General features: G+C 37.3%; 1 protein-coding gene across 9 annotated transcripts in view; it reads right to left on the bottom strand.

Moving 5' to 3' along the window:
• LOC129755075 (regulating synaptic membrane exocytosis protein 2) overlaps positions 1-27,409 on the bottom strand; it is a 209,294-nt gene that overhangs the window by 51,127 nt on the left and 130,758 nt on the right. For 5 of the 9 annotated variants that reach the window (XM_055751411.1, XM_055751404.1, XM_055751406.1 and 2 more), the window contains exons 8-14: positions 18,102-18,300; positions 17,582-17,782; positions 16,919-17,217; positions 9,700-9,837; positions 9,485-9,622; positions 8,595-8,792; positions 7,330-7,464 (exon numbers count right to left, since the gene is read on the bottom strand). In XM_055751411.1, coding sequence (XP_055607386.1) covers positions 7,330-7,464; positions 8,595-8,792; positions 9,485-9,622; positions 9,700-9,837; positions 16,919-17,217; positions 17,582-17,782; positions 18,102-18,300 — 1,308 coding nt within the window. The remainder of the gene's footprint in view (positions 1-7,329; positions 7,465-8,594; positions 8,793-9,484; positions 9,623-9,699; positions 9,838-16,918; positions 17,218-17,581; positions 17,783-18,101; positions 18,301-27,409) is intronic. The other 4 variants (XM_055751407.1, XM_055751408.1, XM_055751409.1 and 1 more) reach the window with 4 other exon arrangements.

Below are 27,409 nucleotides of genomic sequence, written 5' to 3'. Positions count from 1 at the left end.
CTAATCCCCCGACTTGCACAGACACGTTTCAAACTTTAAACGTTATAGTTTGACTATTTTGAGTGTAATACAAAAAATAGACACATTTCACATGCTTGTACGGCAGTTCCAAGCAAAATTTTCACATGTGGAAAAATGTGCAGCCGCAGAAAATGCGATTGAAATTTTCACTATTTTTCCAGTTTTTCTTTTCTAAACTGAAATTTCACTGACAGTTTAACCCTTATCCGCATTAGATTTCATTACCCTAATCAGCACTAGGAGTGTCAATTTGACACCACAAGCTCAAATCGTTGTAACTTTTGACGTGTTCAACCGATTTAAACAAAACTTACATCAAAAGAAACCTTGTAATGTCAGTAAAATATGTTTAGAACATTATATACAGCTAAAGTTACAAGTTTTCTCGTTATTCAGCATTAAAGAAAAACAATCCGAAAAAAACATGCCTCACGAAAACTGCTGTAGTTCATATATTACACGTAAAAAAAATATTTGCTTTATGCATATGAAAGCTGAAGTGAATGCCTACATCATGAAGACAAGAAATATTTTTTTAAATTTTTTTTAATGAAATGATCACAAAAAGTTCAAAAAAGTGGTCTAAAAAACCTACTTTTCATTTGATTTCTAGTAAATACTGTTTGAGCGATGGTAGAGTTTTAGAAAAAAATATGACAACAAACTTTATTAAAATTCTAACATTTTGCTGTCTTTAGATTTTTGATGCAACAAAAATTGAAATTACTAGAATTTTTCAAAGTTCACTACTAAGCGCAATTTTTTTACAAATTGAAATTTCATCTCTTTTTGTGGTCCACCGTCAGGTTGTACCCGGATTTTCAGTGCTTTCACTTTGTTTGGACCAATCAAAAGTAGGATATTCATTGGAAAGCAAATTTAATCTACATTCTAGTGAGGTGCAACAAATCACACTGTGAGATTTCACAAAAATATAAAAATTATAAACGTAAAATAATTCCTGAATTTGTAGAACCACAAGCAGCACGTCCAGCAAAACGTGTTTGTTTGCTCTCCGAATAGGTACGGTGGGTGGTGATTTGGGCAGAGAGCAAAGCCGACAGACGAAATAATGATGCGTGTCGTGACAAGCAAACGTGAACTACTATCAATAGAAAATTTCCAACCAAGAAACGTACGATACGCATCATTATTTCGTCTGTCGGCTTTGCTCTCTGCCCAAATCACCACCCACCGTACCTACTCGGAGAGCAAACAAACACTTTTTGCCGGACGTGCTGCTTGTGGTTCTAGAAATTCAGGAATGATTTTACGTTCATAATTTTCATATTTTTGTGAAATTTCACAGCGTGATTTGTTGCACCTCACTAGAATGTAGATAAAATGTGCTTTCCAATGAATATACTTTTGATTGGTCCAAACAAAGTGAAAGCACTGAAAATCCGGGTACAACCTGACGGTGGACCACAAAAACAAATGAAATTTCAATTGGTAAAAAAATTGCGCAAAGTAGTGAACTTTGAATAATTCCAGTAATTTCAATTTTTGTTGCATCAAAAATCTAAAGACAGCAAAATGTTAGAATTTTAATAAAGTTTGTTGTAATATTTTTTTCTAAAACTCTACCATCGCTCAAACAGTATTTACTAGCAATCGAATGATAGCAATAATTGAATTCATTTTTTGAAGGAACAAATTTTAAAATACACGTTGGTAAAATGATTAAAAGTTCATCCTACCTTGGTTACGATAACTCCAGAACGAAAAAATAACGTGTCTTAAAATTTTCTACAATAAAAATGGGACAATCCAACGCACTATTCACATAAAAAATCCATCGAGTGGTTCCAAACAATTTTTTTTAAGTTCAATATAAATATTTTTTAAAATAATATTTTTAATATTTAATTTAAATAAATAAAGTTTTTTAATTATACTTTATGTCTTAATTTATCCAAAAGATAACAAAATTCATTTTTTTAATACATATAAAAAACTCTTCTAAACTCAAGGCGGATCAGAAATTTAGAAGATTAAATGATTTTAATACAATATTTGAAAGTTCTAGGATTTTAGGATATGAATAAAATATTAAAATTAAATTAAAAACTAATCCCAATACCCATAAATGCATTCGGCAACAATATAGGTTATCATTTACAAAATCTTTGTAACGAAGGTAGTATTTTTCTTAGAATGTTAGAATCGGAAATAAAAAATACTGTTCAGTTCAGTTAAGTTCCAAATTATATCAGCCTTTTATTGTATCTTCTTCATTATTATGGGTGTTTCAATATAAAAATAATTGACATTTTAATAAAAAAAAAATTATTTAATCAGTTTTGAAAAAAAGCTCAACAGTTTTTTTTTGATAATAATTTGATTAAACTAATTCAAATTCATTTATATTTAACCTTGTAACAGCATAAAATAAACCATTTAGCTACGTGTAGCCTACGACCTTTCATTAGTCGTAATTCAATGTCAAAGATACTTTAAACTTCAAAAACAGAAGAAATCTAGCTCTTTTCTGACTTTTGTAAATCTTTTTTACCAATATCTTTCGCACATAATTCGAAGCCATAATTCTCGTTATTGAAACTATTTTCATCAGAAAAGTAATTTATTATCGAACTTGAAGAAGTTATTGCATGAACGCTATTGATTTTTTTTTCAAGAATCTTCTCTAGATACAGATGGCAAACTACTCCGCTCGATGAGCATTTCAAAAAGTTTCTGCAGAAAAGTTCAAGTTAATAAATTTAATAAAAGCTCAACTTGACTTTTTGAGTAATTGAAGTAAAAAATTAAAAGTATTAGGTATTTAACTCATTAAACAGTAGGCTCACATCCAAAGATCGAGTTAACGAGAAAGTTATTAAAATTTCATGACAAACACCAAAAACATGCCTTACCAAAAGTAGAACAACTTCTTGATTAGAACGTATTAGCAGCATTTTTTTGTTTCTTCATTAAGTTGAAACTAAGTTCTTCATTTAAATTTGTTATTCGACAAGGGATTTTGCTGAAAAATTATATATTGAGATGTTTGAAATTGGTGAAAATCTATGCATTTTTTTGTCACACCATTTTATGTATAACTAAGACGAGGTATTTTATAAAATTACAATCTTAAAATTCATGAAAATTTAAAAAAATCCAAGAATTTAATATATTTGGTAAACATTTATCTTGAACAAATTGTATTTTACAAAGCTTCAAAGATACTTTAATTTTTTTCTTATCTATCATCAAATGTTTATTTCAACTTCTCCTACTTAGTAAGTTGCTAAAAACATCGAATTTTTCAAAAATTTTGATAGATTTGAGATGCGCTTTCAATCTCGTTTCCAAAAAGATAAGTATAAATTTTTTGATAGAACAAATGAAAAATGAGATTTTGTTCAAGCCCTCAATGAGACAGTTCGGAAATATACATCGCCGGCGCGGCCGGTGTTGCCAACATCAAGGTGCAGCTATTCCCAACGATGAGTGAAGTTAAGGAAGCCATTCACCAGCTGAATAACAACAAGACGGCTGAAAAGGATGTCATCGCAGCTGAACTCACCAAAATGGGCCCGACAAGTTAGCCGATTGCCTACACTGGTTGATGGTCCGGATCTGGGACACAGAACAGCCACCGGAGGAGTGGAAAGAGGTGGTGATATGCCCCATCTACAAGAAAGGCGATAAAATGTAAAGACTACCGAGCGATCACTGTCCTTAATGCCGCCTACAAAGTGCTGCCGCCTAACGCCACAAGCAAACAGATTCGTGGGAAGTCATCAGGCAGACCTCATGGGGACGGTCTGCAAAGGACCAGATCTTCACATTACGGCGAGTTCTCCAAAAATCCCGTGAACATCAAGTCCCTACGCACCATATCGTTTCATCGACTTCAAAGCCGCGTATGGTACGATTTACCGTGACGAGCTATGGAAAATCATGGACGAGAACGGCTTTTCCGGGAAGCTGACCGGACTGATCAAGGCGACGATGGATGGGAAGCTGTGCTGTGTGCGGAATTAGGATGAACTGTCAAGTTCATTCGAATCGCGCAGGGGGCTTCGACAAGGCGATGGTCTATCCTGCATGATGTTCAACAAGGCGTAAGATGGTGATGAAGGCTGGACGGATACGCTGGGCAGGACATGTTGCAAGAATCGAGTCGGACCATTATCTGGTGATGGTGAAGATGCGCCCAAAACTCTCCGTAGTGAACAACTCACGAAACCGGCGCCCGCCTCGGTTGAATATCGCACGACTGAAGCAACCTGAGGTCGCAGCAGACTACGCGCAATCGGTCGAAGCAGCGCTGCCGGCAGAGGGCGAGCTTGACGAAGCCCCTCTCGAGGACTGTTGGAATACCATCAAGACAGCCATCAACAGTGCTGCGGAGAACGTCATCGGTTATGAGGAGCGATCTCGACGGAACGACTGGTTCGACGAGGAGTGTAGGAGGGTGATGGACGAAGAGAATGCCGCGCGGGCGGCAGTAGTGCAAAGAGGCACCCGTCGAAATGTGGAAAATCACCGACAGCGGAAGAGGCAGCGAATCCGACTTTTCCAGGAGAAAAAGCGCCGCCTGGAGGAGGAGGAGCTCGAGGAGCTGGAGCAGCTGCATCGTTCCCAAGAAACACGAAAGTTCTATCAGAAACTCAACGCATCCCGCAAAGGCTTCGTGCCGCAAGTCGAAATGTGCCGGGATAAGGACGGGGGTATCCTGACGGACAATCGTGAGGTGATCAAAAGGTGGAAGCAGCACTTCGATGAACACCTGAACGGCGCACATGCAGGAGATCAAGACGGTGGGGGAAGGTACATCGCCGGCGTAGCCAACGACGAAGAGGAGCCACTCCCAACGATGAGTGAAGTTAAGGAAGCCATTCGTCAGCTGAATAGAAACAAGTCGGCTGGGAAGGATGGCATCGCAGCTGAACTCATCAAAATGGGCCCGGACAGGTTGGCCGATTGCCTACACCGGTTGATAATCCGGATCTGGGACATAGAACAGCTACCGGAGGAGTGGAAAGAGGGGGTAATATGCCCCATCTACAAGAAGGGCGACAAATTGGACTGTGAACTACCGAGCGATCACTGTCCTCAATGCCGCCTACAAAGTGCTGTCCCGAATCCTACTCCGCCGCCTAACGCCACAAGCAAACAGATTCGTGGGAAGTCATCAGGCCGGCTTCATGGAGGGACGGTCAACGACGGACCAGATATTCACATTACGGCAAATCCTCCAAAAATGCCGGGAACATCAAGTCCCTACGCACCATCTATTCATCGACTTCAAAGCCGCATACGACACGATCGACCGTAACGAGCTATGGAAAATCATGGACGAGAACGGCTTTTCCGGGAAGCTGATCAGACTGATCAAGGCGACGATGGATGGAACGCAGTGCTGTGTGCGGATCTTGGGTGAATTGTCGAGTTCATTCGAATCGCGCAGGGGGCTTCGACAAGGTGATGGTCTATCCTGCATGATGTTCAACGTGGCGCTAGAAGGTGTTATTCGACGAGCGGTGGGCGAAATGCGGGGCACGATTTTCAACAGATCCAGTCAACTTATCTGCTTTGCCGATGACATTGATATAGTCGGCAGATCAACTGCGGCGGTGGAGGAGATCTACTGCAAACTGAAACGCGAAGCAGGAAGGATTGGGTTGATGATTAATACGTCCAAGACGAAGTATATGCTGGCCTGCGGATCCGAGACCGACCGAACCCGCTTGTCCAGTAATAACAAGGTCACGATCGACGGCGACGAGCTGGAGATAGTCGAAGACTTTGTCTATCTCGGCTCACTGGTGACCGCAGACAATGACACCAGCCGTGAGATCCGGAGGCGAATTATCAGCGGAAGTCGTGCCTACTATGGACTCCACAAGCAACTGCGGTCGAGAAGACTTAGCCCTCGCACGAAGTGTAACCTGTATATGACGCTTATTAGACCGGTTGTACTCTACGGGCACGAGACATGGATATTGCTCGAGGAGGACCTGCGTACACTCGGAGTATTCGAGCGACGAGTGTTAAGAACCATCTTTGGTGGCGTACAGGAGAACGGAGTGTGGAGGCGAAGGATGAAACACTAGCTCGCGCGACTCTACGGCGAACCCAGTATCCAGAAGGTGATGAAAGCTGGCCGGATACGCTGGGCAGGACATGTTGCGAGAATGCCGGACGACTGTCCTGCAAAACAGGTGTTCGCTACGAATCCGGTAGGAACAAGACGAGCGGGGGCGCAACGAGCGAGGTGGTTAGACCAAGTGGAGCGTGATCTGGCGAACGTGGGGTGCCCGAGAAATTGGAGAACGGTTGCTATGAACCGAGTGAATTTTAGGAATTATGTTCGTCAAGTTATGTCGTGAGACGGAATACTATGTAAATAAAAAAAAAATAAAGACAAGCAAGGGAGCAACGATCGAGGTGGTTAGACCAAGTGGAGCGTGATCTGGCGAACGTGGGATGTCCGAGAAGATTGAGAACAGTTGTCGTGGACCGAGAGAATTTTAGGAATTATGTTCGTCAAGTTATGTCGTGAGACGGAATACTATGTAAATAATAAAATAATATAGATATTGCTTGTGATATAGCTCAGTTGACAAATCAGATGCTTCTTGAGCTGATGTCCGTGATTTCGAACTCAAGAGCAAACATAGAACACAGTTGTACCCGGAAAGTTTTTCAATAACTGTCTGCCAACTGCAACGTTGATAAAAGTCGCGAATGACATAAAGATGTTAAACCGACTTTTATCGAATATTTTTATATACATAGTGGTATATTCGCGGGACGAATTTGTGATTTCAAAAATCAATGAAATCTTTCCTACAGTTGCTACGTTCCAGCATCAGGAATGATCAGGATGATCAAGAAGTTCAACATCATTTTGGATGAACTTTCCCACGATTTGACAGTAAAGAGCCCCATAGCGATAGCAGGCCACTTTAACGCCTTGTTTGTGTAATATGTTCAATACTACTGAATTTTTATTGTTGACATTTCACGATTAGAGTGACCTTGCAAATCACCAATAATCTAATTGAAATATTTTTAACATGATCAAATGGTAAAATTAAAGCTCAAGGTAACCAGCGTTTCAGATTATTATTGGCTGCTTATAATCATAGGAAGGCAAGTGCTCAAGTTCTTCTTCTTAGAAAATGTACTGATGCTCTGTACTCAGGATGTTTTCGTGGTTTGAGGAATCATCAGGCAGAATCAACTAATAGTTTGTGGTACACTTAAATTCTTTTGATCACGAACACTTGAATTTCTTTCGACCAATCAAATGGGTCCAACAGTGCAATAAAGCTACGTGTATTCTCGACTCACCTCATTACTCATTTGGTTATGAAAGCCCTGTCCTACGCCGGACACCGTTCGAAAATCCTTTGCTACCATTCCAGCCGCCCGTTTTCGTCCCTGGGGAGACATATCCCGCCGTGATCTTCGCTCCTGTAGATCAACCTGGAACAAAATTGGAAATAGAACAGATAGAAAAAAAATCTACATTAGCTTGGTACTGTTTTTAACGGGAATGCTTTAGCAGCATTTGGGAGCTATGTAGTAGTATTGGCGTTTCGATTTAGTAACTTGGATATGGTTAACATCCATTTAGAGTAGTTTTTTTTTTGTTTTTGTAACGCTACAACTAGAACTAGTATTAACAGTATTGTTCAAAATAATTAGCTGAATAAATATGTGTAACAAAGCATAGCTGGCAAAGAATTGCAACTCTTGATAACCTCAAAAAACTCTATAGTGTTCGATCGACAGTGGCATAACTAAAAACAAAAATCTTAGCTGAATACTAAATGTAACTTTCATAAGCAGTTGAAATCGAAAAAGGAAAACTATATGCAATTGGGAAAGCAACTGTCATCTTATAATGGGTTGAAGCTTGTCATCGAGCGTACTGCATAAGATGTGTCAATGTGACGGCTTAAGCAACTCCTCTCATTGATGGCATTGAAGCTGCGGGGAAATCATAAGCTTGACAGTAAGAAACCTATTTGAATAGTAATCCTATAAAAGTTTGAGTTCGTGTTGGTATGGAAAATATGTTTGTAGTTTAAAACAGTATGAGTCGCACGCAATCATTTACAAGTTGTCTTTTGTACAATAAAACGGAAATTAAACTCTCTGGACACAAACAGACATCTGTTCTGGTTGACTCAACTGAAAAATAAATTTCCATTAATTATGTTCACACCCTAAAATACGATTATAACTCTGTACAAATGTGAAGAAACAAAAAATAATGTTATAAAAACAAAATCAGTGTGTGATATTGTATGCAATAGTTGGGATGAACTCAAAAAGCAATTTAGGACAGTGATGAGAATTTCGATTTATCGATTTACTTGTTCCTTTAACATCAACCCAAAGATATTTGATTCAATTTTAGGTTAACTTCAATATTGAAAAGGAAGAATTCAGTATTTTTGTATGAAGTTCAATCTATTGCAGCTGTCTTGGTAGTTTTTAATTGAATATTGTTAATATGTAAAGAATTGTCGTTTGGATTGACGTTAATGGAAGGCGGACCAAATAATAACTAAGGTATATGAGTATGGTGAATCTGGGTAAGGTTTTACCTCTGGCGGAGGGCTTGATGAGCTTCCTAGTGATGATACGCTAGCGCCGTCGCGTCCAGTCATCAGACCATCGATATCGCATTCGGAAGTCGTGTCAGAGTCACTCAACCTTGACGTGGTACTCGGTGGCGATAAATGATCGGTCGGGGTCAAAATCATATCCAATTCGTTGCCGGGTTCTCTATCGTCTCTACGCAACTACGGATAGAGTGTGAAAAATGCATGAACGATATTCTTAGAAAAATAGGGCTCATAAATGGTAGCGAACTTTTAGCGGGTATCGGTAGGTGCGTTATCTTGAGACGTATCGGGGGTAGTTAGAAGTTTTCAGGGAAACAATAGTACTTCAAAGGTTGCAACTCATCTTACTCCTAATTCTGGTCGGAATATTAATTTCGTCTAGCAACTTTTTACCATGGATATTTTTACTCAACTTCACATACAAGAAATAATTTTTTTTGTTCAATGTTTTTATAACTCTTCAGAGAGCAGGAATTGTAAAACTGAAATGTCGCATTTCCATAGAAAGCAAATCATCTCACATAAAAAAGTTATATTTTCAATTCTGTTATGATCCTACAAATTTGAACTGGTCATCTATGATTTTATAGAATCCAAAAATAATCTCAAACTGATGAATTGAAAATTTTATGGATAGATGAGCTGCTGAAATGAGATGATATCCTACAGTAAAATCGCTAATGTAAAACAGTTTAACCGAAAGAAAACATTAGCCGTGGGATATGAAAACAAAACTTAGCGATAGGCTAAAGAGAACTTTATGGAACCAATTAAGGAAGATCTCAGAAGAGGGAATATTTATAGAAAAATAAACAGTAGCCCTATCGTGTGGTGGGACCGGACACGAGAGTCACTCATCGGATACGTACTGAATCCCGCAGGGACTCCTGGTGCGGCTGAAGCATATACCATTCCGGTTCGTCGTCCAAAGGATGCGTCACCAGATCGACGATTACTTCCCCTAGGAAATCGTTCGCTCCGTAGCGTACGTAGTCCCAGAGGGTGATCTGTGTAAGGAAAATTAATGTTTGAAATGTTAGTATTATAGAATCCTTTAACCAATTTTATCTGCAGGGATACCCACCTCAAACAGTCGACTCTGCAAATCGGCCCGCCGCAGGCCCTCGTAGATGAATGTTTGACCCCAGCGAGGTTCGTTGGTTAGTGCTAGTGTTTTGGTGCGTCTTTTTGATTTCTCGCTTCGATCCGGTAGCAGACAGATCTAACAGGGGACGTTATGACAGTTTGAGGCTATGAATTCTTGTCTTTCTTGTCTTTTAAAGGTCACCGATTTTCTGTTTACAAATAAACTTTATTGGGTTGTCATGTATGAAGTGAACCAAAGTGTTTTGATATGATGCCTTTCCCTGAAATTAAGTTCTTTTAGTAACTTCAAGGTTTCCTACTTGATTTCATGATCGGCCTCAGCCCAAATGAGATGGGCAACGTTTAAATATCAAGCTTGTATTACTATTGCCAATTTCCAAAGTATTGTTATTGGACTTCATAAATGCAGTGTGCATCATTCTACCTTCTTCACAAAAATCAAAGTGGCACTTGATACGAGTATTACTTATTTGGGTATTTCGTGTTGAATTTGTTCATCAGTTGATCTTCGTGTATCAGCTGTGTATCAGTGTCTGTTAAGCATTGGGCGTTATGATAAGCTATGCAATACTTTGTCTTGTACGAGGACCTCAAAATTCATAAATAATCGAATTTTACAAAAATACATGGCCAGGGCTCAGTATTGTACTTATAAATAGATTGAAAATTGCCGCAGCCCGTGGCGTAGAGGATAGCCTTCAAGTCTTCAAAGTCAACGGATATGAGATCGAATCCAGGTCACGGCATACATAGTACACTTTCTTTGGGCTGATGTACGCTTACAGTTAAGTAAAAGGAATCTCTTGAAGGAAACATCAGGTTTCATTGAGATCCTGTATGTGTTTGGGTTCGTTTTTAAAACCCATTCGGAAACTGCAAAGATCTTCCAAATAAAAAAATACTCAAGTGCCTAAGTTCTAAGTCAAGTCTTTTAATTACAGTAGCGTCAGAAAAAAACAGCTCAAACATGTCCGCTAGAAACGCACATCTTGAATCACAAGTGAGATAGAGTATCATAGTATACAATCATGAGATCCCATACATTTACAAACGTATGTGAAAATCGGTTACGTAAAACCGATCCGGTTAAATATAATTGTATGGTTATTCATAACTTTTTCTCTTTGCTTCTCTCATTTTCTCCCTGTCAGGCGATTTTCCTTCTAATTTGCGCAAATTTTTCATAATGTATGGATTACGATCTAGTTTAGTTTCTTTATATCCCAAAGCCGTAAAACTAACCAGTTCAAAGGAGGTCCTCAGCTATTTGATTATATTCGGAGACGTATCGGAGGTTAAACCACTGTTAAACTTTGATATTTAAGGCTAAAAAGCGGTTTCGAGGCAAATGTTTCTCATCTCCCAAACACTGTGGTTTCAACAACTTTTTTTCAAATGGACAGCTTGCTTTACATTCCAAACTACATCTGTCTGCAAACGGAAATTAATGAATTCCTTTAACAATACAAGTCCATTAATGCTGCTTCCCAAAAGGCTTTGCAAAATTTAGTCTCCTGTCTACAGTAAATTTCCTCAAGACGTTCATTTATTTTGTCTGTACTGTGTCCTCTGTTTCAGAGCATTACAAGAACTTATTTATTTTCTAGAGGTCATTTGAAATCTTATATGAGCTTACTTGGTTGAATAATTCTACTATATGAAAGCAATCGAAAGTTTCACTTTAATTCAACCACGGAGCAATGAATATTTAAAGAAGGTAGTGTCATGTCAGCCCTGCTCTAGTATTGGTGCAGACTGTGACGTCACAATAACGAAAAATTTGTTAATTTCTTGGAAACTTGCTCTTTTCGTTGACAGTTCGAAGAATCTGCTGGAAATTTTCACTTTGAAAACATGTTATTCTAGAAGGATTCTTGTTCTTCAAGATCGGTACAAAAAAAAGGAGAGTTTTCGAGTAATTTTTCTATAAAATAGACCATCAAAGTTCGAAAAAATTGTGGATTTTCTTAACTCAAATTAGCAAATCTTTAGAATTGGCTCAAGATGTTCAAGTCAGTTCAATATTCGCTCCTTATTACTATAAAGTAATCAAAATACAATTTTTTATACAAAACCACAATCTTTAATAGGCATTTTAGTAAACTGAGTAAACAATCATTAATTGATGTTAAATGTTATACATAAAAATTGTAATGGATAAAAACTTGACAATCAGTTGAACACTCAATAACCAACAGCTAGGTCTTTTTAAAGCTGATTTTTCTTCATTTTTGCACGTTTTGATAAAATAAGAGAAAAACATAACGCAATCTTCAAAGGACCAAAAGCATCAGAAATTAATGAAAAAGAGGCCTTACAACACAATCAAAATGAAATTTGAATTCATATCTGTTCTAAAACGTGTTTTTCTTTGAAATTTCTGCCATTCTCATATAAAATTTCGATACAATCGTTTTTGTGACGTCATAAAAAAATCCAATATTGCTCTCGGCACTATTTACCATTTTCAAATACTCCTTGAGTAAAGAGAGCTCACGAAATCGAAGCGACTTAAAAGGGATTTACTATCCAGCTGTACGAGTCTAAAAGAGTAATAGCAAGAAATTTTCTTATAGCTTTTTCGTTTTCTCCACTGGCAAGGGGCAAACTTTTTCTTAATAAACAAAATCGTCACTCGGGATGATGCAAATAGGTATATGGTTGCTACATTCACCCTCATGCTTACACCCAATACTAGCTTCGTTCAATTGTTGGTATCTATTGGTTTCTGTCAAGTGGAAGTTGTTAAAGTTTTGGTCGAAACAGGTCTGGTCGTTGTTCAATAAAACAAGTTGAAACTAATCCATGGAAAATCAAGTATGGTGGTCTCTGATTGGCTAAAAGTAGACGAGGGTGGGATGCGGAGGAGGGTGTGAAACGCAGCCGAAATTTTAACTGCTTTCTGGGATGCCAGGTGCCCTGATTTGTTTGTAAAACATGGACTTTTGCCAATCGTCAGGATATTGCTCAGACAATGATTTTGCCTTGATTTTTGCAAATATAATCCATGGAAATGAAAAAAATTTCCGGCTGAGTTCCGGCAAGTTTAGCTTAGTTGGAAGAGGTTGGATCGATAGACGACTTCATCAGCTCGGTCGGTAGCGGTGTGTAACATAAATTATCCATTACTTATAACCAATTTATGCTTATTCTACACTATTTCCTTCCAGAAGCTGTTTGGTAACTGGAAGGAGCGGAAAGTCATTGAATCGGATCGAAACCTGTCGTGGTATGGCATTTCATCGACCGAGAAGCGACTGGCCTTCCTGCAGGAACATCTGATCTTCCTCAAGATGAAACAGCTGCTTCAGGAGGACTTCCGTCCGTTGCCATCGCTGCTCCAGAAGATCCAATCGAGCAATCCGGATCTGATGCGTATCATTTCAGTGAACCAGATGGAGTTTTTGGGCCTGTTGAACGAGGGAACCGATGAGCTGCAGGGTGGTGACGTAGTGCATGATGAAGCCTCGACTGCCGCTAGGATGGTGAACATCCTAATTTGAACATCGATGCCATCGATCGATCAAAGGGGCAAGAAATATCCGCTTTAGAATTTTGTTTGTTTGGCCCACCTTTAAAACACAGAGAACCAGAGTTCGGACTGGAGCCCCAACCGTGTGTAAAAATACCAACCGTGATTTCAAAATAAATGACACCATTTTTGCAACTCAGCTATGAGCCACTAGATGTCGTTACTAGTACTTTTATTTTTTCCATTTTTTCTACACGCTCAGACACTAGTACCACTGACCACACTGACATGACACTTAGAACAAAAATTCAACCATTTTCGGTCTAATTTTTTGTTGTCAGATTTTGCAAGTTCGCAATACCGACGGCAGGTGGCGAACCTGAAAAATTTGACAAAAATGCCCTGTAGGAAAAATGATCCTGTTTAGCCCGATTTTATCGTAGAAATTGCGTGTTTTATTTTTAAAGTTGGGTTGCATTTCCTAACTGGGATAGCATTTCTTCAAATCGATCGGTGCGCACTCTGGAATCGACATTGCGTACTGTTGGAAAAATCATCCAGAAAACGAAATCGAGTGTCCAGTCAGAATGGTCAGTGCTAGTACCTTCAACGAATGAAAAATGCGCTCAAAGCCAAATGTATTTTCAGTCACCCAATCGGGTATGAAGATAATTGTATGATTTTTCGGTTTTTGGCCTGTGTTTGTTTTCGTCAATATAAAATTTACTACATCAAGACTAAATTGAAAAAAAAATTTTTTAGAGTAAATGATGATGGATGGATGATGGACACAAATGACTATTTCTATTTCCTTAAATTCTTAGGAAATGTCCGGGTAACCTCCATGCAATTACTCTGCTCTGTCTAAGAGGCCAAATTCGGTATTTGGAAGCTATTTCAATTTTCGAATATTTTCGGAAGTGGTACTGAATTCCTATCCTGGCACAAACGACGCGATGTTAACGTGCTAGAATTTCGCAATATTCAAACGTAGATGGGTGGTGAAACTTTCGATTGATAATATGCTTTATTTTGAGTGAAATTTGTTTAAAAAAATCTGATCCTAAAAGGAACGTGGAGTTTATCCATTCGAGGGGTATCATAAATTAACACATCAAACAGAAATCCTGCGGCAAATGTAAACTATTTTTGAAATTATAATTCATATTAGAACAAACACATAATTAAATCTTGTATTAAATTTCTCTTCAAACAATTAAATAATGTTTGCTTTTTTCCCAAACAAAATCAGTGGCTCAATACAAATCGAATATCAAATGAGGAAACATTACCAAAGGAAAAATATTTCGTTTAAAGAGCATATAGTTCCTGCTGCAAATTTCATTATGTTGCTTTTTCTATACCAAAAAAAAAGAAAACTAGTTGAACTTTTTTTTGGTGCGATCTGGAAGTAAATTTCGGGTTATTTATGTTCTGAGTTTCCTCAACTGTTGACAAACAAAATCGACAACAACAGCTGAGTTACTTAGCTAAGAGCCACTAGATGATGCTGTTTTTGGGCTAATTTTAACAGTTTTAAACTGGCCGACAATTCAAATTCTTACACACGTGTTTGACACATATTTGTTCGGGGCTCGTTCTCCGGTTCTCTGTGCTTAAAAGACCCTTTCTATCATCACGGTTAATCACGGCTATTTGGTAACATACGAAAAGTGCGGATTGTACAGCAATTTCATATAAAAAAGAGATTTCCATAAAATGAATTCATCGAAATCTCAAAATATTTCTTAATTTTCGGAAGTCCAATTTAAATTAACTAAAATAAACTAAAACCCGATACGGTTTTAAATCTTTTGATCTTTGGTCTACGATCAGTTAGTGCACAGACATACACATGACTTTTATTTCCCAAACTTCTGATTTTTTATCTCGATCGCCTGGCATCCTGGACCCCCCCCCCCTTTTTTTGTAAACACTTCAGCCAGCTGTCAAAACTTTTTCAATATGGCTGAACGTGCGATATAGCATTTGAGATCAGCATACTAGAATCGCTTCGATCTGGTAGAAATCGGTCGAAGTCAATTGAGAAGAGACTACTACTCCGAAGGGGTGCAACCGCCTGCTTGCGGTTCAAAGCTCGGGCAAAACTGTTGGATTTCTGTATGGATAAACGAACACAATGACAGCAGTAAGAGCAGTTGCCTCTGTTAATAACGAAAACGCTATTAGGGAAATATTTTGGCATGAATGCGTCGAAGAGACAAGTATTTTGTGAATTTCGCAAACATGCATCAAGGGAAAATTTAGTTTATTTCCTGATCGAAGTGTCGAACTAAAACCTAATCCGAGGTGGAATCACTGATCATACTGACAGGACACTTCGAACACAAATTCGATCATTTTCTGGCTAATTTTTTTCGTCAACTTCAGCAGGTTCGCAATACCGACGCCAGGTGGTGAACCCACCATTTTTACGAAACAAATGCCCTGTAGGAAAAATGTACCTGTTTAGTCCGATTTTATCGTCTGAATTGCCCATTTTTTTAGAAAGTTGGGTGGCACCTTTTAACTGGGATAGCATTTCTTCAAATCGATCGATGCGTACTCTGGAATCGATATTGCGAACTGTTGAAAAAATTATCCAAAAAATGAAATCGAGTGTCCACGAAGCGACCGATAAAAAAACGGGTGAGCTTTAGATGAAAAAGAATCGCTTTATGATCTAAAATTTTTTTTAATACTCGCCATATTTCGAAGATTACAATCCAACATTTGGATCCTAATTCGGTTTAAGGAAGTCAAATTTATTATTATTCCCATGTTTATGTATTGCGATGCAGTTAACTTCCCAGGTTTTTCAACACCCACAGAAGATCAGCTACTAATGTGCTTCAAATCAGCTCCAAGATTTATAACTTGGGACGGAACAGAAATGTATCTTCTGAACTAATAACAACGATCAAGAAACGATCGAGCCGAAAGTTCCAGCATACTACGATCTCGAGAAAAAGTGTCGGTACCAACTTGTTAATGGCCTTACCTTAATTAAGGTACCTTTCAAGATGGCGTTTAACATAGTTTAGTTAATTGACTTACTTTTATGCACATTCAATAAGGACATTGTACACAAGTGTTTCCCTTAACACATTCGTCGCCACGCTCATTTTGGTAGTTTTACTAGCCGGGCCCAAAGAAATTCTCGGAGCAAGAATGAAAAAAAGGAGTTTCCAAGGTTTGCAACGTGTGGCTAAACTGAGCGGCTAACTTGAGTAAGAGAGCGTCACACGTTTTTTGATGTGACGGGGCCTTCCAGGAAATACACCCGTCACACAAATATGGGTCCAACGACGAACGTGTTAACCCGACTCTGAAGTTATGTGTAACTGACACAGACTGCTTATAAGTCAATAAACAGTACGAAACTGTTAGAGAGCCTTTTTTCAATTGGACATTCTGCCTGTTTTGCTTTTGAAGAATACTTGTGCCCACTCCTTATACTTACATGTCACATAAGAGCAATTTATTACTTTTTCCATGAATCGATGAGGTCAGTCGTACTTTTTCTAGATAGTTATCCTCCAGATCCAAAATCCGGGCAAAAGCTTAGTTGTTAAGGTATTTCCATCAGGTCTACGTCTGAAAATGTTTTCTAGGAATTGATTTTTTTTAACTTCTACAAAATTATTTTCAAAATGTATTCATTACATGACTTTGAGAAACAGAAAATCAGTGACCTCGCCCGGAACCCGAACGATGAACCTACTTTGGCGTACGGGTTTCGCGCTGCCCCGTTCAGCCTCGGCACCAGACCCGAGGCACAGATCACGGTAACGATCAGCTGCAGCGAGCTCGGTTCGAACCCCAACTTAACCTGAACCCGCCCGCCGACGCTGTTCTCCTGCTGTTGCTGTTGTTGTTGTGCTGAAATTTGCTGCTGCCCGGCCGGCGTCAGTCTGTTGGTCGGATAGCGCAGATTGCCAGAGTAGTTACGGACGCTGTGCAAATCCGGCGAGCCCGGTGACGTCACTAGGACACTGGGTTTATCACGTCGATCGTAGCTCTCTGTTGGGACACAATACATCAATCGAATAAGTAGAACGATTAGCGAGTTTCGGAGATGTTGGTGGTGACAGTACATTCTATATGCCACTTTCAGAGACAAACCAGAGACAAAGAGTTACACAAAAATTCCAACGAAAAAAACAATAATACACTGATATTCTTAGATCCCTAATTTTGCATTTTTGTTTTTAACTTTTTTGGTAGGTTTATGTATTTAGTTTTTGATTTTGTTTCCATTGGAGGGCTGATAGTTATTACAGCTAATGGGCGCCAAAGGGGGTTCAGATTTTATTTTAAGTAGATATGTATTAGTTGCTACACAAAAAGTCCTCTACGAAGTTGGAAAAGCAATGAGTAATAGTACCTCCTTGTCGATGCGTTTTAATTCGCGTCGGAGAATGCGACTTTTGCCACGATGCTTGGGTGTTTTTGCGATTGATAGAAATCTCGCGCGTCACGAGCAACTCTACGAATGATTCCGGTCTACTATCACTGATAATATCGTATACTTGTTGGGCCGTTTTGCCCCGCAACGAATGCCCATTCCACTGGACCACTTCGTCGCCTGCCGGTTGTAGGTTGTAGTAGTGAGTTGGAACGAAAGATCGGTAAAGACAGGCATGAACAAACTGGCTAAAGAACTCGAGGGGAATGGATCGACAGGGTTTTGTTCGGTGATTTTACGGTAGAAAAAGGGAAAAGTCCCACCCAAAAGTCGGTATCTCAATTTGGGCGCCAATGTGCATAACAAATATTAGCTAGGTCTAGCGATAGACACCCATAAAAGTGTACGAAATACGCTGACGCAGCACTTCCGAGCATTAGGCATCTAAAGACGGTTTGGAGATAAAAAGGGAAAACAAACATTTGTGATCGGTAATTACCTGGCCTGATGTGTCCCTCCTGATCGGCAATGGAGCCGCGTCGTACTTGCTCAACGATGGCTGCCTTCTCGTCACTTGGCAGAACTTGGCCACCGCGCACTTTCAGTCCTAAAACGTCTTCGCTGTCGGCAGTTCTCTGCAAGACCATACGACCGATCATACGGCTGCCATCGGCCGAAACTTGCCAACTAACCGGATTCTGCGAGAGAATTTCAAATTGCGATCGATTGCTTCATTCGTGCGTTGGAATTTATTTTCAAAACTTGTGAGTGAGATTCTCAGATTGTTGTTTTTTTTTGTGAAAGATTACCAAAGTTGTGAATCTTAGTTAGGAGTTCTCTAGCATTTGTATATCACAAACTTTCTGTGAAACCAGAAACAATTTCGTTGAGTAACCAGTTGCTTCAAAATAAAACTCTAATCGAACCAAAGTTAACAGTTTCTATACAAATATACAGTCATATTGAAGAAGAAACACCAAAGATCATTTCAGGGCAAACGGTTTGAATATTTCATAACTTACGGTAAAGTATCATAAATAAACAAAAAAAAATAACTTACGATACAATAATAAAAACCAGGAATCAGATACTTACTTAATTTATAAACGAACTAAATCCTCAGATCCAGATAAAATGAATTATAATATTTTTTTATGACCCAGAGAACTTCCCCGAGAAAATTATGCTGTTTAAACCAACGGCTGCAAAATAGTTCAAGCTTCAAAACTGCTCTTGGAATTGAAAATAAAACAAACTCCAATGTTCGAGGATTCAAGAAAAAATAAAACACGCGAAATAGCGACAGGGTCATCTTCATCTGAAAGCCAAATCTAAAATCTGAAATCTAAATCTGAAATCCGAATCAGAAATCTGAATCTGAAATCTGAATCTGAAATCTGAATCTGAAATCTGAATCTGAAATCTGAATCTGAAATCTGAATCTGAAATCTGAATCTGAAATCTGAATCTGAAATCTGAATCTGAAATCTGAATCTGAAATCTGAATCTGAAATCTGAATCTGAAATCTGAATCTGAAATCTGAATCTGAAATCTGAATCTGAAATCTGAATCTGAAATCTGAATCTGAAATCTGAATCTGAAATCTGAATCTGAAATCTGAATCTGAAATCTGAATCTGAAATCTGAATCTGAAATCTGAATCTGAAATCTGAATCTGAAATCTGAATCTGAAATCTGAATCTGAAATCTGAATCTGAAATCTGAATCTGAAATCTGAATCTGAAATCTGAATCTGAAATCTGAATCTGAAATCTGAATCTGAAATCTGAATCTGAAATCTGAATCTGAAATCTGAATCTGAAATCTGAATCTGAAATCTGAATCTGAAATCTGAATCTGAAATCTGAATCTGAAATCTGAATCTGAAATCTGAATCTGAAATCTGAATCTGAAATCTGAATCTGAAATCTGAATCTGAAATCTGAATCTGAAATCTGAATCTGAAATCTGAATCTGAAATCTGAATCTGAAATCTGAATCTGAAATCTGAATCTGAAATCTGAATCTGAAATCTGAATCTGAAATCTGAAATCTGAAATCTGAATCTGAAATCTGAATCTGAAATCTGAATCTGAAATCTGAATCTGAAATCTGAATCTGAAATCTGAATCTGAAATCTGAATCTGAAATCTGAATCTGAAATCTGAATCTGAAATCTGAATCTGAAATCTGAATCTGAAATCTGAATCTGAAATCTGAATCTGAAATCTGAATCTGAAATCTGAATCTGAAATCTGAATCTGAAATCTGAATCTGAAATCTGAATCTGAAATCTGAATCTGAAATCTGAATCTGAAATCTGAATCTGAAATCTGAATCTGAAATCTGAATCTGAAATCTGAATCTGAAATCTGAATCTGAAATCTGAATCTGAAATCTGAATCTGAAATCTGAATCTGAAATCTGAATCTGAAATCTGAATCTGAAATCTGAATCTGAAATCTGAATCTGAAATCTGAATCTGAAATCTGAATCTGAAATCTGAATCTGAAATCTGAATCTGAAATCTGAATCTGAAATCTGAATCTGAAATCTGAATCTGAAATCTGAATCTGAAATCTGAATCTGAAATCTGAATCTGAAATCTGAATCTGAAATCTGAATTTGAAATCTGAATCTGAAATCTGAATCTGAAATCTGAATCTGAAATCTGAATCTGAAATCTGAATCTGAAATCTGAATCTGAAATCTGAATCTGAAATCTGAATCTGAAAGCTGAATCTGAAAGCTGAATCTTAATCTGAAATCTGAATCTGAAATCTGAATCTGAAATCTGAATCTGAAATCTGAATCTGAAATCTGAATCTGAAATCTGAATCTGAAAGCTGAATCTGAAAGCTGAATCTGAAATCTGAATCTGAAATCTGAATCTGAAATCTGAATCTGAAATCTGAATCTAAAATGTGAATCTGAAATCTGAATCTGAAATCTGAATCTGTAATCTGAATCTGAAATCTGAATCTGAAATCTGAATCTGAAATCTGAAATCTGAATCTGAAATCTGAATCTGAAATCTGAATCTGAAATCTGAATCTGAAATCTGAATCTGAAATCTGAATCTGAAATCTGAATCTGAAATCTGAATCTGAAATCTGAATCTGAAATCTGAATCTGAAATCTGAATCTGAAATCTGAATCTGAAATCTGAATCTGAAATCTGAATCTGAAATCTGAATCTGAAATCTGAATCTGAAATCTGAATCTGAAATCTGAATCTGAAATCTGAATCTGAAATCTGAATCTGAAATCTGAATCTGAAATCTGAATCTGAGATCTGAATCTGAAATCTGAATCTGAAATCTGAATCTGAAATCTGAATCTGAAATCTGAATCTGAAATCTGAATCTGAAATCTGAAATCTGAAATCTGAAATCTGAAATCTCAATTAAAATCTGCTCGAAATCCAAAAAAAATTGGATAGAAAGTCTAAATAAAAATATTAGCATTTTTATTATTTTTATCATAAGATGGTTTAACAATCGTAAATCATGTTACAGAAGATCTCAAGAAGTTCAAAAAACGTGTTATCATTTCTTGAACGAACATTTTTAAAGAATTCATAAACCGATTGCTGCCCATAAATGTCTTCAGTGAGACCTCTCAACCTTGCTAAAATGAAAACCTAAGAATGGTGACAGAAGATGTGTGAGACAGTGACTACCGATATCCTATTTGTTGACCTGGTAAATGGTAAAGGGAAACCATATACGTTTTCTCGATCAGGAATACCGATACTAATAGTAACAACAGAGGTAAAAATAAGATATTACATGTACATGTGACGACTAGAAGTGCATTATCATAAACATAGACACGCGGCCGCGACATCGAAATGAAGATGAAGAACCCAGAGAGGTGAAGAAAGGTGAGGTGAAAAATGTCAAGTGAAAAGAAGAGAACGATTTTCTTGGGGGCGTTAAGACGTCGTCAGTGGAAAAATGGGGTTGATATATTTACATACATCTAAATGGTTGACAATCGATTGATTTTTGACGCAAAATAGTCCTCAAATGAACACTCTTTGGGAAAATAACCTACGATGAATTACCTGAAATGTGAATAAAGTTTTCGATTTTGCACAGGATGAAACGTCTTCTCTTGATGGAAAACAAAATAAAATTTTATATTATGATTGACTGTGTGAATTCAACTTTCTTAATTTGGTTCAATATTCTGACTCGAAATTCATTCTGAATTTTGAGTGGATTCCTCAAAATAGTTCAGATTTTTAAAGAGTTAAATGATTTTAAAACGACATTCGGAAACCCCCCACGGATCTCAAATTCTCAAACAACAGGTTCCAGCATGGGAAACAAAACGTTCGTAAATTGATTTAATTTTTTGGCAATTGCACAGCACCAAAACAGATTCCAACGTTTCGGAATATCAACAAGCTAAAAAAAAGGAAGCCTCCTCCCCACAGATTAGTGTCACACAAAGCTCAACCCCATTATGCTGTCACTAAGTTGTATGTAAATTAAAAATGAAAAACTAGTGCCATATTTGAACAGTCGAATCGAGAGTATGAATGAAAATGCATCACGAGTACATACATATATGGTACCATCAGTGCATTTTTTCTTTTTTTCCTGTCCCGATTTAAAGCCGATATAGAAATGCATGGCCGAAAAGGTTACCGAAGAAAAATCCGCAAAAAAATCAACGAATAATATGCCATTCATGTGTCGTTTTCCATTTGCATGATCCCGCTCGCTGGCAAAATTTATAGTTTGCCAATTTTCAGCCACCGATATGCCATTCACGGAACGATAATGTGGCCTAATGTGGGTCAGAAAGTTTCGAGGATGGGCCAAAACGAAATAAATTCTTAAATTGACCATGACGAGCAGCCAAAATAGTGAACAACACGTTGAAAACTTGAGCAGAAAACTTGATCGAATCAATCCTGATTTATTGTTGTTGCTATAAATAACACTCTTCAGTCATATTCAGCGATTTGTTCTGTTTCGATTATAGTCGTTTTACCATCTTTATGGCATTCGCGACTTTATATTAACGTTGTTGGACAGTTATTGAAAAACTTATCCAGTGCAACTGCGTTCGATGTTTACTCTTGGGCTCGAACTCACGGACATCGGCTCTGGAAGCTAGTGACTTGCCAACCGAGCTATATCACAAGCCAATATTTAGTGAACGAATTTGAAAATTTGCAATAAAAATCAGGATTATAAATCACATTTTCAGTATATATTTGAGATTTCTGAATAAATGTGAAGGACAAAAGCTTAAACCCCCGTGTTTCGTTCTTGATGATGTTTTGGACGAATAAGTATGTTCAACAACATCAAGTCTCTAAACTTAATTTTCAAAGAAATGTGTTTTATCTCCCTGATAGGTGAAATAATGCCGGGTTTTTCTTCAAGAATATGTGAAAACCTCGAATTTCTATTGTTTAACGTTTGACCGCTGATGAAATGCTGATCTCATTTTAGGTCCAGACGTATTAAAAGCACAGAGAACAGACGTACAAGCAAGCAAACGAAACTTTGGTAAAATTGCCAACGATCGTATAGAATCAATTTTTGTTTTTGTCTGGGCCACCAGATGTCTCCAAACACACCAAAAAGAACTGTCAAAACCAAACTGAGAAAAAAAACAAAATTTTGGTCATATGGTCGTATGAACTGTTTGCCATGATTCAAGAAAATTGCATTAAAAGTTTTGTAACACTTTTGTTCGATTGCATAATGAAATAAATATCTAAAAAATTAATCGCTGTTTCGTACGAACTAGAAGTGCTAAATTTTAGACAGTGGAATGTAAATGTGATACTTGAAAGTAACCCGCTTCGAGATGCCTAGAATCAGTTCTGATGGGTAAGACTTATCGTCAAGAATTTTCCTTATTGATTGAATATATCCGATTCGTCCTTTGGCGATAGCCGTTCAAGAAGTGCAACAACTTATTGAAGAACTGTTAGTCTGACTCAGTGGTGTAAAAATAAAGGAATGAATAAAAGTTTATCACCGGTGCTTTTTATACGGCTTCACTCATAGACTTTTTCAATGATTGGAACAACTTTCTTTTATTTTAAATTCCGTATAAAATAAAGGAAGTTAAATTCTGTCCTGTCAAAGGTAACTCTTATTGCATTTATCTAGCAATGAATTGAAACCGTCTATTTTAGAGCGACATTAGTTTATTAACGAGTTTATAAACGATTACGCCTTTTCGAAAACTGAGCTCTTGAAAATTAGATTTCTAACTTTTGAGCGGCGCAATAGATGGCAATGTTTTCAGTCAATATTCAACGTATTTTTTGGATGTCAGCATTTGAAATTTTACACACTTTTTTGAAGAATTTTTGATCGAGCTTGTACGTCTGTTCTCTGTGTTAAAAGGTTTTGTTTTGGCAATATAAACGATAGCATTTTTTGCGAATTTTCAGTGAGATGAAGTTAGTTTAATTTGCAGCCGAATGTCACCTATTTGGTGTTTCTTTGAGATTTTCTCTCATGTGAGGCAAAACATTTTTGAATATTTAAAGCTTTCTGGAAAATCTGTTGACTACAACGTTGCTTAAAATTGCATAGCGGTAATGATTGAAAGAAAAATATATAATGTCGCTAAAGAAACTATAGTAAACAAAGAAGCGTAATCTGATCCCTTTTGAAATAATAAGCTTGCAACCCTGCTGTAGGGCTGCCTTTAAGACTGCTTGGATTTGCTCGATTGGAATGACACTGACAGAAAATCAAAAATTCCAATCGTGACATTTCGTCTCTTTGTTTACTATAGGCTCGTTAAATGTCGCAAACAAAGCAGTCTTTTTTCATGAAAAGAATCTAGCAACACTGTAAGATAGCAAGAAGTAAATCGTTCGACGTTCGGAAATATTGGTATAGCGGGAAAGTTATTCATTCTAAGGTCTTGAGATGTTCAGATGACTTGACCTACAATAAATTAACCATCACTTGCAATTTTTTTATAGGATTACCAGAAACATAGAATGAACAGATGACCAGATGCATAGTTGTGAACAAAATCTACTCAAGTAAACTAGTATTTATTGTTTTCTTTTTCAATTTTTTCGTTTGAAACGAACAGATACTCAAAATGAATTTTACAAATTACATTAATAATGAACTTTGTTGGGATTCAACGTTCTTGGTTAATTTTTTGAATGCCAATTGCCAGTAATCAAGGTTGTCGAAATCACTGGAAAATCTGTAATTCCACAGAATTTTGAGCCAATTTTCATCACAGATTCCGTGGGACAGACAAGAGGATTTTAGAAATATTCACAAATTTCACAGATTTTTTTAAATTTTGTAGGTTTTTTTTTCGAAACTATGATTTTTATGTCAACATAAAGTTTGAATTTTTAACGGTGTTTTGCAAAAATAATGATAATATAATAATAATGATAATAATGATTGTTCTCAAGAAAATTGTAAACAAACTCAATTTTTCATGATTTTTTCAAAGAAATTTTAATTTTTCTATCACAGATTACCATCACATAATATTCGAAACAAACTTGCATACCATGATATGCTTTTCAGAGTTTATGGAGAATGCGAGAGTACTGTGAACAAACCGCTTAATTGAAAATGTCAAAACTGCGTTGAAAATCTAATTCCTACAATTTATTGAAAGTTTTCAATTGTTCCTAATTAAGTTGAGTAATTTAAGGTGATTTATTATAAATCTATCCATCTAAACAAGACTCTAAAACCAACAATTTCCTACCAGAACAAAATTCCTGAACATTGGATAAATGATTCTTGTAATCTGACAGTGTTGCTAGATTTTTTCCATGAAAAAGGAGGGCTCTGTTTGCGGCATTATAACTTTTTTCACCACTTCTACCGCTTTGCCTGAGAAATTTCTAAAAAATTTACGTTCTCCGAACCAAAATATTGCGTTCTCCCATACTTAACTTCATTTCAAATCCGCGTACCTACCTCATTTAAAAAATCTGCAAAAAATATATCGTTTATTTTGACCAAAAATGAAGCTGTATGAACAATAAGTATTTTGGAATTCGAAAAAGCTGTAATTAAATACACCAAATTGTATAAGGCATCGATTCAATTTTGGACCAGGTGAATATATTAAACCACATTATTTATATCTTTTTAAGCCGCCGACCGTGGCCTAGAGCATAGCGTTCAAGTCTTCTAAGCCAGAGGTCATGAGATCAAGTCTTGGTCACGGCAAACATAGTACTCTTTCTGTGGGTTGGTGGTGTTAGCATTAGTAAAATGCTAGCCATTATATCCTTGAAAGATGTACGCTTAGTCTTAAGTAGAATTTAGATCTCTTCAAAGAAACATGAAGTTTCACTGAGATCCTATATGTGTGTGTTCGTTTTTTTATATCTATCTTATTAAGCAATTGATCATAAACAAAATTGCAGATATTTATTTTAGTAATCCAGACACCGACCACTGTTAAATATTATTTCCGCAATCGCTTAAAATCTGTTGAATTACAGTAAATTTCAGCATTCTTTTGGTTTGAGTATAATAACTTAACATTTTCCAAATTTTTAGGTTATGTTTTGTCATGAGTTTATTTATTCGAAACCTAAATATAATCTCCTGGAATCTAAATACAAGCAGAAGAATGGTAAGAAAGTCGATGTATTCTGCAATCAAACCCTTGGAGTCTAGAACTGTTGCTTAATCTGCCTGCACCAGATGGCAACATTCAAAATTTCAGCTCAATAAGTCATCTCTAGAGAATTTCTAAATGAGGGACGTTCATAAGTTTACGGAACTGTTATTTATGCACAGTAAAAGTGCAAAAATTTCGTTATTGGATATAAAATTTGTGTGTATGGATAAATTTTACTAGAAATAAGATTCTCTGAGACCTAATTATAAAAAATTTCCTTTGAAGAACATAGATGGTTCGTGCTAAGACATACTAAAAGGAGGAAGAAATTTGCTTAGCAGGATTTTTTTTTGTTATCTGACAATTTGCGCCGGGGGTTTTTAGATATTCTCCAAAATTGAGAATTTGGTTCATTTTTAAGACTTAAAAACACGAGTATTTTTATAGATTTCCAACATTTTTGTTTTTTGAATGAGATTCGAATTCGTTTGCTGGGGTGCAAGCAACCTTAGCGGAGATTGGGTACCCAACCCCGGTGGATGCTTTGATCGCATGCTAACTGAGATAGTGGGCTCCGTACGCGTCTGTTCTCCATGTCAGGAGCGGCAAATGGCGTGCAACAGCGTCCTTGTGGTGATCGGAACCTAAAACAGTACCACGTGCTCCACGACGAATTAAAGAGCCGTAAACTCGACATCGTAGCGCTTCTGAAGGTATGCTAGAAAAGCTCCACGGTACGCACGTTACGAGGAGGGGTCAGATCTCGAGTCCTAAAGGAGAGGTCGAGCATTGGGACTTGAGTCGTGTAGAGGAGAGATATGTGTAGAGATATGTCAACCTCGAGTCGATGCAAGGATGGGTCGGATCTCAAGGCGTAAGAGGAGAGTTCAGACTTCGAGTCGTAATGGAGAGAGGTTTATGTGGGGATCTCGAAACATGTGATCCGTTGATGTTTTACACAAATAAACAAATTGCGAGAAGATGTCGGTTCTCAAGTCGTTAGAGAAGAGTTCAGACTTCGAGTCGTAATGATGAGAGGTATTGCTGAAAGTGGTCTCATCAATGAGTATGGCCTTGGAGCGCACTAGCGCGAATAGACCTCCAACTATTGAAGGATAGTGTGTTTAACAGTTCTAGGTGAGAACTAGGTCTGCGGCCCCAGGTGAAGTTTATGGAGTAGGAGGCATGGCCGTAGGAACGGG

This window comes from Uranotaenia lowii, chromosome 3 (assembly GCF_029784155.1).
Source record: "Uranotaenia lowii strain MFRU-FL chromosome 3, ASM2978415v1, whole genome shotgun sequence".
Lineage (NCBI taxonomy): Eukaryota > Metazoa > Arthropoda > Insecta > Diptera > Culicidae > Uranotaenia > Uranotaenia lowii.
This window is presented reverse-complemented; position numbering and strand designations above follow the sequence as displayed.